The 12,967-nt window shown below is 34.4% G+C and overlaps 1 protein-coding gene across 21 annotated transcripts in view; it reads left to right on the top strand.

Annotated features, from left to right (window-relative positions):
- CDC42BPA (CDC42 binding protein kinase alpha) overlaps positions 1-12,967 on the top strand; it is a 320,366-nt gene that overhangs the window by 251,192 nt on the left and 56,207 nt on the right. For 12 of the 21 annotated variants that reach the window (XR_009210848.1, XR_009210849.1, XR_009210847.1 and 9 more), the window contains 2 exons: positions 5,018-5,122; positions 8,992-9,075. Coding sequence is in view for 16 of the 21 variants with exons in the window: in XM_058430788.1 (XP_058286771.1) it covers positions 5,018-5,122; positions 8,992-9,075 (189 nt within the window). In the remaining 5 variants the exon portion in view is untranslated. The remainder of the gene's footprint in view (positions 1-5,017; positions 5,123-8,991; positions 9,076-12,967) is intronic. The other 9 variants (XM_032137141.2, XM_032137139.2, XM_032137136.2 and 6 more) reach the window with 1 other exon arrangement.

Here is a 12,967-nt window from a genome sequence, read left to right as displayed (position 1 = left end):
GATTTTGGCCAGACATGGTAGCTCACACCTGTAATCCCAGCACTTTGGGAGGCCAAGGCGGGAGAATCGCTTGAGCCCAGGAGTTCAAGACCATCCTGGGCAACATAGGGAGACCCTGCCTCTACAAAAAAATTTTTTAAAAATTAGCCAGGCATGGTGGCACATGCCTGTGTTCACAGCTACTCTAGAGGCTGAGGTAGGAGGATCAGTTCCGCTCAGGAGTTCAAGGTTGTAGTGACCCGTGATTGTGCCACTGCCCTACATCCGGGGCAACAGAGAAAGATCTTGTCTCAAAAAAAAAAAAAAAAAAAGAGAGAGAAAAGAAACTGGGACTTTTTAACTTACAGTTTTATGTTTACCAATAACAAACAACTTGTTAGATGCAAGCTAGTTTTTAGTAGGTTGACCATATATAATCCATATCACATCTTGGTGTTTTTTACTTCGAAGCAAGGTTTCTTATGAGAGGTTTGTTACTTGTACAAATCTGTAATTATTTAGGCAGTAGAAAAGGCCTGTTGATACATATTCAAGATGAGTGGTTTTAGTTATTTTTATTATTTATAGGAAAACAATACTGTCCATAATTTGAGGAATTCTTGATAAGTGGGTCATCTAAAAACCAGTTCTGTGATCCTGGTGGCGGGGGAACCTTTTAAAATGTACTACTGTAAAAATACATTTGAGGATCTTTTAGTAGAAAAATCCTAACAGCTTCAGGGACCGTTATGAACATTTTGCATTAAAATGTTTTGCAGTATGGACAGTACCACTAATATTCAGCTTTTCTTCTTTTTTTTTTTAACAGAGCATTAAGTAAAATGATACTGAAGTATAGTAGATGTTTCTAATGACTATTCGTCAGAGTAACACCTTAAAGTATGTTTACTTAGGAAAAGAAAATTAGCTAACAAAAAAAAATTGCATTTACTTAAAGATATTTCTTATATTGAATTTATAATATCTGCTATTTCTATATGTTTATTAGCTTTTACTGCATTATTATACTTCATGCTATAGTATTTTAGCACATAAAAAAATGACAAAAAGAATATTTTAACTTCCATGGCTAAAATATAATATTAATAATGATTACGTTTGTTTTTAAGGTTTTAAAATACTTTGTAATAAAATAACTAACGGTATTAATCAGTTGCTTTGCTGATATACTATATCAGTCATTGCCAATTCATTATTAAACTGAATCATAGGCTGTCTTTAAATGCCAGCATGTATTCATTGAATATTCTGAAAGTTTAATAGAATTAATTGCTTTTTAGTGGATAGAATAAGCCATTAATTATAAATGCATTGGTAGGCATTTAATTGTGGTTAAAATTAGTAACTTCCTGAAAATTCCAGTCTGGTTGGTGATAATTAAAACTTGAATAAAGAAAATAAGTGATTTGTGGTGTAACACTTTTGAGATATTGTTTACACCGGTGGTAACCGAGAAATGAAATGAAATATTTGAATCTATTAATGTTATTAGCATTAATTAGTTTCATTTAAAAGACCTGGACATTTTTTTTTAATATTTGAAATAGTTTTTGCCCTGAGTTTATTCACCTTTACCAAGCTTTGTCCTTTGTCTTTAAAAGAAACACACTTTGAAAGTAAAGTGGTAATTTTTAATTTTTTTTTTTTTTTTTTTGAGACGGAGTCTCGCTCTGTCTCCCAGGCTGGAGTGCAGTGGCGCAATCTTGGCTCACTGCAAGCTCCGCCTCCCGGGTTCACGCCATTCTCCTGCCTCAGCCTCTCCGAGTAGCTGGGACTACAGGCACCCGCCACCACGCCCGGCTAATTTTTTGTATTTTTAGTAGAGACGGGGTTTCACTGTGGTCTCGATCTCCTGACTTTGTGATCCGCCCGCCTCGGCCTCCCAAAGTGCTGGGATTACAAGCGTGAGCCACTGCGCCCGGCCCTAAATTTTAATTATTATATTCATAGGTTTTTAAAATGAAGGATATGACTATCACTATAAATGGCATAGTTCAACTTTTTAATATACCTAATACCATCTCAAAATATTTCAGTATTTTCACTTATTTTTAATATTTTTTAAAGGAAAAATTACTTGATTTTGTTTAAACTCTGAAATTGATTTTTATTTAAGAGTATTCAGTTCTAAAAAGCTAGTATGGTAAATGTCATTATTCTACTTTATTACAATTAAATATTTTCATTTAAATTAAATATTTTCTATTTCTGAATAACCACCTTTTACCTCATTCAGCAAAGAAAATCACTTTTAAATCTGTCCATATCCATATTCTCTTTCATTTTTATTGATGGAGAAAAACTAGTTAGGAGAATAAGACTTGACAGAGGAGCCAAGAGGTGTGTGTTAAAAGCCTCAAGAAAAGAGTTACTAATTCGTGTAGTCGCAAATTAAATTGATAGTGTATTTTTCCTTTCTCCAATATCCCACTGTCATAATACCACATTTTCATAGGATCAACAAACATGCTGGTAAGTGTTTTAACAACCAGCTCTGGGGCTAGAGAAAGCCCTGCTTTTTAGGTTCACTGATTTTATGATATAACCTTCCATTAGTCCATATACTGACAAAATGGCTTAAGGCAGTGTTTTCTAATTTTAATGCGAGAAAGTATAAGACAGTATGCCCAACTTCTGTCAGCATGTGTTTAAACACCTCATAGAGCAGACCTGCTGTAAAATTTCAACCAGTGCTATTGCAAACAGCAAATATTTGGCCTTTCCCATTTTTAAAGAGTTTTTGAAATAATCAAACCCAGATATACAAAGCCATTATATCAGCTATTCACATATACACAGCATTACCTTTCACACAGGAACTTCTCATTTTATGTCTTTCAGTCAAGCTGTGGGGCTAAAGCCTTTTGCAACAGATCAGAAACTTAAAAATTTTCTTAAGATGGCCAAGTTTTTTACACATAGAAAGTCCCCTACTTAGATACCTTAAAACTTCCTGAGACGATATTTCAGTCAGTTTTAAGTTCTTACTGGTATAAAATGTATCAATTCTGCTTGCTTCTCAGTTCCATTTTAACTAAAGCCCCTCTCCATGGACTCCTAATTCTTGCAATGTATATAATCTTATGAAAACTAGGAGGAGGAGATTTTTAGAAACTAAAAGACATTTCTGCCATATTCCCAACTTAGAGTCATATTTCATATTTATAATCTAAACTGATTACTTTCTCCATGGCTGTCCCTGAATAAAATTGTAAACTGGGCAAAATGTGTCTTGAGTCCCATTTTCTTCTACTTTTTCTTTTCCTGGTCAAAATTTACTATCAGGAAAGGAGATAATATAACTTAGCCTCCTTGATTATTAAATTACTTTGAGTAAATTACTCTGCTGTGGAGATGCCTCTGGTAGAACAAAAATAGTGCTGAATTGGGACTCAAGAAATGGGATACAGGCCTGGCTCTCCAACTTCACAAGGCATAGTAATTTCATGAAATCAGGCACATCACATGTACAGAGCTGATACTCAGCTGGTAAGCTTTAGTTCAGTGGCCCACTTTTTTAAATATTGAGTATCCAGCAGTTGGTAAGTGGTTGCTGCTCCAAGACCCCTAATGCCTTCACTGAGACCCTTCTTCTCCCTACTCCGCCCAAATCCAGTAGCTGAAAGTTTATGGCCTGGTGGTGGCTTTGTGGTTACCAGAATACCTTTCCATGCCCACCACCAGGAAGGCTGTAGGTGGGCACCAATGGAGGGCTACGATAGTGTTGCCCAGCCTGCTAGCCTGTTCTTCCCATACACTTGCCAGATTTTTTAAATTCTCCACATTGAACAGAAGTTGACTGTTTTTAACATATGCAACATATCATACATTGATAATAGTATTCTACATTAATTATCAATAGGAAAATATCCCCAACTTGAGAAAACAATTTGTGCCCTTAGAGATTGAAGCCACATGCCCAGAGTTCTGTTGAGCTAAAAACAAATCTATGAAGTTAATTTCTAGGGGAACCTTCTTTTCCAAGTATTTCTACTCTCAATTATTTATCATTCATTCAAAGTGAAATTTTGCTTTTCACTTAGTTTTGAATACAAGGGCATTGTATTTTAATTCATTGTTTTAATAGTTCTACTTTGCCAGCAGTTTCAACTGCACCTGACTTTCAGCAGTGGCATTTCTAAGGGGTACATTATCATCATGTCGTCCCTCTAAAATATAGCCATAGTAACAACAAAGGAAAATAATTATAAGTTCATGTTTAAATTCTTAAATTGATGGTGTTTTTATGATTTGTGACTTCTGATCTAAACATTGTTTTGCTATACAACATATTCAAAATAAGTTCCTGAACCACTTTTCCAAATTACCTTCATTGTCCTTTCATTTTAAAAACTCAATCCTAGTAACTCTGAAACTTACCAAACTGACTAGTATGCTTCAATCAGTATGGTTCATAAGATCTTTTATGCTAAATTTTAACCCAAAGCATTTTTAATTTTGAAAAATGCTTGGTTTAAAAGGATGCAACTGAATATAAGTGCTGGTTTTTCTACTGGTGCAAAATAAAGGAAAGACTTACTTTAGTGTCCTGCACAAAACTGATAGGTTAGGTTTTCTTTACTTTCAATTAATGAGTAGTAAAAGACCAAACTTCATTCTTATCAAGGACAAAGTTATCTTTAATCTGCAATATGTATCTCTATTAAGTACTCCGCATTTATTTCACATGTATGATTCATTTTGTGAAATAAAAAGTTCCATGTGGAATACCAACATAGAATGTGCAGTAGGACCAGGGCGCAAAGTAAGAGATCAACAGTGAAGATCAGGGAGGAGCCTTTGGTTAACTGTTCTGTCAATCCTTGTTTACATTAAAGCTAGTGGTTATGCTTTTGTATAGTGATGTATCCCTAATGTGAATATTCAAACTAAAGTTTGTTATCCTCCTTTCTCAAGAAATGTTGTCGTAATCATGCCTTACAGAAATTTGCTTTGAGCTGCACATTGTTGAAAAGTGATTTTTTGGGTTTTTATTTTTCCCGACTTATTTTCCTAGACTGATCCCGTTGAGAGCACATATGTATGGAACCCGAGCGTCAAGTTTCACATCCAGTCACGGTCCACATCTCCTTCCACATCTAGTGAAGCTGAGCCAGTTAAGGTGCCTTATTGGAGCAGCCCTGCTCCCCAACTTTTCACTTGTGTCAGGAAAGAGGGAATTGAGTAAAACAAGTCTGTCTCTCTCCTCTTAACCAAATATGTAATAAGTTACAGTCTATTGCAGATCATTACATTTAACTGATAATGTAGGTAGAAATAAAAAACTAAAGAGCACATTGTCCTCAAATAGTCAACATGAAATAGACAAAACTAACTAGAAAGATAGTCTTTATTTTAATTAGATAACTATGTAGAACAGAAGATTAATTATGTAAATTTTTGAATTATTAGAAACTAGGCAAATGGCAGTGCAGGTGCCATTTTCATATTTTAATTCTTCTAATAAATGTGATAAGTCATGGTATAACTAACCTGTTACATCATAAATAGAGCTGAAAAATAAAATATCCACTTCTGGCAACTGAATAGTTCATTCTAACTGCTAAATTGGTAACAGTCAACTAAATCCTGACATTTAATAGTGCAAAAAAACTGTGTTGTGTTTACACTTCATGTCAATCAATGGTTTTAAATAGCCAATAGGCCAGTTTTCTTAACAGAGATCATTTCTTCCACAAGTCAAAAGAATGCTGTACCTCAGTCCATGCCATCCTACCTTAAGATTCAGCTCTGGTTCTTCATTCAGCATCACAATTCAGACAATGCTCCTTTGCTTTCCTTTTCTTAAATCTCCAGAGCTGTCTGGCATTCCAATAGAAGCAGATAGTCCAGTCTGAAGAGCTGTCTGAAGTGAAGTGTGAGGTTGTAGTCAGGTTCTGACTTGATTTTTCCAACTCTCTGATAGACTCCCCCAAACTGTTTAAGTTAGTGAGACCCTCTTGTGTTTTTAGTTATAATTGTTTTAATATTTTGAGATTATACATTTTTGTTTTAATGATAAAATATTTCAAGCATTCAGAGAATATAAACACCCATGTATCACCCACAGATTAAACAGATACGAAAATTTTGCTTGTTTTTCAGATTTTTATTCAAAAATATTTCAGAAACAGTTGAAACATCTTCATGTATACCATTCCCCACTCTTCTTTCCCAGACATATCTAAATATCCTGAAGCTGATGTGCATCTTCCCTTTCTTGGTTTTAGATGTTCATTTCATTTGTATCCATAAATGATATATAGTAGTGCTTATTATGTGTTTATAATTTACGTAAATATTACCTGTATCCTTCTGTAATTTTTTTCATTCAAAAGTCTGCTTTTCAGGTTTATTCCTACAGATACATGTTCATTTAGTTCATTCATTATAACTGTGGCATATACCACAACTATTTATCCATTCTCCTATAGTTGGATATTTGGGTTGTTTCCAATTTTTCATTGTTATCAGTGCTGAAATGAATATCCTAATATCTGTTTTTGCAAATGTACAGAGTTCGTTTGGCATATATACTTAGTGGAATTACTGAGTTGTATGTTATACGCATTTTCAGGTTTAACTGGATCTTGCCAAATTGTTTTCCATAGTGGTTGGACCAATTTTCACTCCCCCAGCAGTGTGTGTGAGTTCCCCATTTCCCCACATCCTCACCTCACAGTCACACATTAACTTTTGCCAGCTTGATGGATATGAAGTATCATTTTTGTTTTACCTTGTATCTGTTTTCTAGTGTTATTCAGCATCTTTTTGTATGTTTACTGACCATTGATGATTTGCCTGTTTGTGTCCTTTGTTGTTCTATTGAATCATTTTTCCTATAGCTTTTTGTGTTCATTATATACTCTAGATACTAACTCTTTGCTAGCTATATGCATTGCACATACTTTCTCCCAGTCTGGCTTATTTTAAAATTTTAATTGTGGTGTCTTTTTGTCTTGTAAAAGTTTTGATTTTAAAATAGTCAGATTTATCAGTCTTTTTCTTTACGACTTCTGCTTTTTATGTATTTTTAAAGCAGTTCTTCTCTATGCAGAGATTATAAAGATTTTCTTCTATATTTTCTTCTAAAAGTTTTTAAATTTTGCTTTTACTTGTTTAGGACCTTAATCAAACTGATATATATTGTTATGTATAATGGGAAATGGGCTTCTAATGTCTTCTTCCTATATGAACAAGTGACCCTGCTATATTTCCCCCTATTGATTTGTAATGGCTATTTCTGCTTTATATGCATGGCTCTGTTTGGATACTCTCAATTCTTTTCCATTGTTCTTTTGGTTATTCCTGCATTGACAGTAAATTGTCTTAATTACAATTACTTTCACTCTAAAATAATTCCTGATACCTGGTATGGTGAGCCATCCCACATACCTTCTTCCTTTTCTTCTTGACCTTTTAGTTTTTCATATTACTTTTAAGGTCAGCTTGTCAAATTTCACATGGGGCTTTTAATTGGAATTGCATTAATTTATAGATCTATTTGAGGAGAATTGACATCTTTCATGATACTGGGTATTCCATCTATGAACATGGTATACATATCAGGGATTCTCTTATATCCTTCAATAAAGTTTCATTATTTTCAGTGTATTTCATATTGCTTGTTAGATTTGTTCCTAGGTACCTTAAATTTTTTGTTGCTATGGTGAATGGGATTCTTTTTAAATACATTTTCTTACTGTGCATTGCCTTGTCTTTATAAACTCTGTAGATCTTGTATCCAGCACCCTTGCTTAATTTTTTTTAATTCTAATAACCTTTGGACTTTCTATGTAAATTTGACGACTTTGTTTCCTATTATTTTTTATTAACTTTTATATAGATTTTCAGTGTTCCTCTCTTTTATCTTTCATATTTATCTTTTCAAATGTTAAATTTCAAGTTTGGTTTAAAACTTTTTCAAGCTATTTAAAAGTAAATAAAATCTAAATTAGAGCTAAAGTCACAAACAGAAAACTCTGAGAAACTCAGCTGAATTTTGTTTTAAGGCTATACTGCATATAAAATATTCTGTTTTTGGAGGTTGTATGGTAACCTCAAAGATAGATTGTTGTATAGTAACAACAAAGACGAGGTTGTATAGTAACAGCAAAGAAAGGACCATCCATTTTTCTTGTAATATTTTAAAATATTCTGTTCTTTATACAAAGACTAGCTTTTTCCTTTTATTTTTTTGCTTGGCATCCTGAAAGGAAGTTACTTTCCATGTCTTTTTTTTTTTTCTTTTTCACTACTTTGCTGATTAAGGAGCGGCTCTTTTTTCCCCATAATAACATCCAGTGAAATTATTGGTTCTTTTCATTCAAATAAATACCTTCCAATAAAATCCCATAAAAGAAGACCATATTTTACATAGCTACCTAAGAAAGATATGATATGTGACTAAATTTGTATTAAAGTCAGAATTCCAATAATATTAAATACAATAAAATTAAATAATTCCCTTCTTTGGAAATTAATTTCTGCACAAAAATCCCAGTGTCAGTCTCTGTCTATGTATTTACATCCAGAGCTGTGTTCTATATATGTAATATATGTTCTATGTATGAAAGTTGAGTAGTTAAAAGAATCTTCTAAATATTTTATTATAAATCATTTTAAGATACTTTTTAGAATTAATATGGCAAATTCAGATGAATGTAAAAATTAATATCCTCATATTTATGTAGGCCACATGCTATGGATTTTTTTATTTGGATCATTTGATCCAAATGATTTATATTTCCAGACTGAAGTAACTTACTAACTGAACAAATATTTCATTTGTAGATATTGCAGGCAGAGATTTAAATTATCAACACTATGAGAATTTTAGCTTTATTGAGGTTTTCTTTATTATTAATTGGTAGAACTTTTTGCCTTATTGATGTTTTGTTTGGTTTTATTTATTTTGGCTTCTTTCTAGTTATATTTGAAATTAATGGAGTGTTTCATGACATTTATTTCCTTTTTTGCTCCTGGATTCAGACTGTAGACTCCACTCCACTTTCAGTTCACACACCAACCTTAAGGAAAAAAGGATGTCCTGGTTCAACTGGCTTTCCACCTAAGGTACTCAATCTAGTTATAAGCATAGTGTGTTCCAAAAAAAATGAATTTTATCTGCTCTATGCATTTGCTGTGATTTTTTTGATATTATTTCTTCAAAGTTACAAACAGAAAAACATAAAATAAATTCTGTGTGAATGCAAATAATCACCAATAGGAAAGGTAGGGAGAGCATACAGCACTTTTTCATCTTCTTAAATTCAATGTTTTGAAGTCTGTTATAATAAGAAGTAGCACTTCCTCTAAGCAGTATATGCCTCAGTAAGAGATTAAGTTGAGGCCACTTGTGGAAGAATCTGAGACTGAAGTCAGTAAACCACTGAGAAAGAAAAATGTTTAGTGAAAAATTCAGGTGAACTTTTTTTCCCATTCTATTTGACATAAATATGACTGAAGTATTACATATGGTAGAATGAGAAGATTTAGTTGCTTGTCTCAAGCTCCTACAAAGAAATTCCAGAAATTGGAAAACTGAATGATCTGCCTCTCCAGAACATAAACCTTGGATAAACCACAAAATGAGAGAGAGAGGTCAGTGGACCTGAAAAAATATACAAAAAATATAACTGATATAGAAGAAAGACAAACTGAAATAACCTGTGCCCAGATAAAGCAAAATTTTAAGGCCAGATAGAACATGAATTTAAAATAAACATAAAAAAATATCCTTAAAGAGATAAGAAGTATATTGGTAACATGAGGCAGGATAAGGTAGTTAGGAAGAAAAATAAATTGGGAGTACTTGACATGAAAACATAACTGCTGAAATAACTAAATAGATGACTTTAATAGTAGAAGGGGCAAAATGGATATCACAGAAAAACAAATTAGTAGGATGGAAGATAAGATGAAAAACAGGAAAGTTAAAATATATGACAACCCAGCCAAAAGAAAACATTGTATGTAGTAAACTAATGGTTTATAAATAAAAGGAAAAATATTGGGCATTCAGGCAAAAAACTATGTCACTTAAAGGGGAAAGAAAATGAGATTATCATCAGATTTTTTCATAGCAGCAGTATGCTAAAAACAACAGCAGTGAAATAACACATTTAAGATACCCAAGGAAAGTACAAGTCGAAGATTTTTAAGGATTTAATATTTTAAGGATAATAAAGCATCCTCCAAAAATGAAGGCCACAGAAAACTATTAAGAGCATGCGAGAGCTCAGGAAATACTGTTCCCATACCCCTTCCCAAGTAATGTACTAGAGAACAAGCTTCAGACAACCAAAAGGATAAAGACACCAAGTACTTTGAGAGGCAAGAGTGAAGTGGGAGTCTGGAGTAAATTAGAGAATTGATTCAAAGTCCACATAAAGTGTTATACCAGCTCTGAAAACCAGACAACTACCCCAACTCAGCAATATGTTAATTTTGTGAAGTAATTAAACCAAAGAGATCACAAATGTAGGGGCACCAGGCTCACTGGTTGGTGAGAGAAAGAAGTGCAAAACCACAGATAGTGAGATTTGGCAAAAGTCCATGTACTGAATGGCAAGACTTCAAAGCCTTTCCTCTGCTTAGCTCCCAGAATACTGACTCTTGGGACTATAGCCTCCTCCTCCCCACTCTGCTTGGAGGATATCAGTGGATCCTCGGGTCCACTGAATGGCCCAGAAAAGACCTATTGATAATGTCATAGCCGGGCGCGGTGGCTCAAGCCTGTAATCCCAGCACTTTGGGAGGCTGAGGCGGGCGGATCACGAGGTCAGGAGATCGAGACCATCCTGGCTAACACGGTGAAACCCCGTCTCTACTAAAAACACAAAAAATTAGCCGGGCGTGTTGGCGGGCGCCTGTATTCCCAGCTACTCGGGAGGCTGAGGCAGGAGAATGGCGTGAACCCAGGAGGTGGAGGTTGCGGTGAGCCGAGATCGCGCCACTGCACTCCAGCCTGGGGGACAGAGAAAGACTCCGTCTCAAAAAAAAAAAAAAAAAAAAAAAAAAAAAAGATAATGTCATTTGGGGCTCCCTAATGAGATGGCTAGGTCCTTTCTTAACAAGCACATCATATGTTTGCTCTCACATGTGCACACATAGATAGACACAAAATCTCTTTAGCTTTTTTACTGACTTTTAAAAATGTTAAGATTCCCAAAAGTCAGTAGACATTTCAAAATTATCTAACAAAAGAAAAAGATCAGGGATACATGGTGGTTCACATCTGTAATGCTAGCATTTTGGGAGGCTTAGGCAGGCTGATCGCTTGAGCCCAGGAGTTCAAGACCCACCTGGGCAGCATGGCAAAACCCTGTCTATATGAAAAATACAAAAATTAGCCAGGTGTGGTGATGTGCACCTGTAGTGCCAGCTACTTGGGGGCTGAGGAGGGAGGATCACTTGAGCCTGGGATTTCAAGGCTGCAGTGAGCTGAGATTGCACCGCTAAACTCCAGCCTCGGTGACATGGTGAGACCCCATCTCAGAAAAAAAAAAAAAAGAAAAAGATCAAAACAAATATTTCCTGCTTTCATTGAAGGAAAAAGGGACAATGCAAAAAGCAGAAAGAACAGAGCAATATGAGAACAAGAAGTCTCAAGTTAAAGAAAATATGATAAATATTTTTTAAATTCAGTAGATGAGTCACAAGATAAATTTGAGAATTCTCTTAGAAAATCTTGGGAAAAAATCAGGTAGAAATTAGGAAAAGAAAATATGAGAAATCAATATCCAACAAATAGAAGTTCCTGAAAAGGAAAACAGAAAAAAGAAAAGGAAGGAAATTATCAAGTAAGTAAAAGACTTTTACCTGTAACTGAAAGACATGTTTCCAGATTAAAGAGTTCCATCAGTGCCTACTGTCACTAGTGGATGACAAATACCTGTCCCCAGTCACATCATTGTGTGAGTTTTCAAGATACCAAAGACAGAGCTTTTTAAACCTTTAAGGAGATAAAAAAAAGATCACATCCACATATTCAGGAATTGAAATGACATACTTATCCAAAGCAAAATGAAAAGAATAGTTAGAAGGTAAAATGATTTCAAGCTAGAATTTTTGATTCCCTGTCAAATGTCCCATCGAGTTGCAGGGGGAATAAATCACATTTTGAGAAATTCCAGATCTCAAAAAAATTTTTATCACCTATGTGCTACTTTTAAGGAAACTTAATTAGTTCTACCAGAACAAGGAAGGGGACAAGGAAAGAGAGACACGAGGTCTATAGAAGAAGGAATTGTACACAGACCGGTTAAGAGAAAGACTGGAATAGGAAACCAGAGGACTTCAGCAGGGTTGTCTTCAGGTCGATAGAAAGGGGTAAGGGGGCTGAAAGGCTTCCAGTGTGTTTGGCCATGTGGTAAATAGATTCCAGGGGATTTTACAGTCCTTAGAAGAGTCTGGAAGATTTAGTGATAGAGATACAGAAAGGTAAAAGTTGAGGGTGGGGGGGCACTATTGATTTTAGAAAAATCATAAGGTTATACAAGAAAGATGATCACCATAGTGTACTTCTTATTAGTGAATAATGATTCTCTAGTCATAATAACTTAGACATTACATATAAATTTTAAGCTGAAACTACTATAACAATATTGGGAAAAATGAAAAAAGGGAGTAGATGGTGTAAAAGGGCCATATCCTTCTCTACCCTAGCAGGAAGTGAACAGATAATGTCTCAAATCAAAAAACTGTAGTATAGGCTTTCCACCCCTAGCTCTCCCCCGCCAATATAGATACCTATTACAGAAGGAGGGAAATAGCTTTTAAAGAAGAAGAGTTAAATGAAATTGCCTCTAGGAAGTAGGAGGAATACTTCTGATTTTGTCATAAGCATTGTAATACCGTTTTACTTTTTCAACCATGTGTATGTACTAATTTGATTTTAAAAATTTAAAACACAGAAAATGTAGAAAAATTTTTTGTGACTGAGAATATAAGATCTCAAATCACA

This window comes from Hylobates moloch, unplaced genomic scaffold (genome assembly GCF_009828535.3).
Source record: "Hylobates moloch isolate HMO894 unplaced genomic scaffold, HMol_V3 SCAFFOLD_18, whole genome shotgun sequence".
NCBI classification, from domain to species: Eukaryota; Metazoa; Chordata; class Mammalia; order Primates; family Hylobatidae; genus Hylobates; species Hylobates moloch.
The sequence above is the reverse complement of the archived record's forward strand: the minus strand, read 5'-3'. Positions and strand labels throughout refer to the sequence as shown.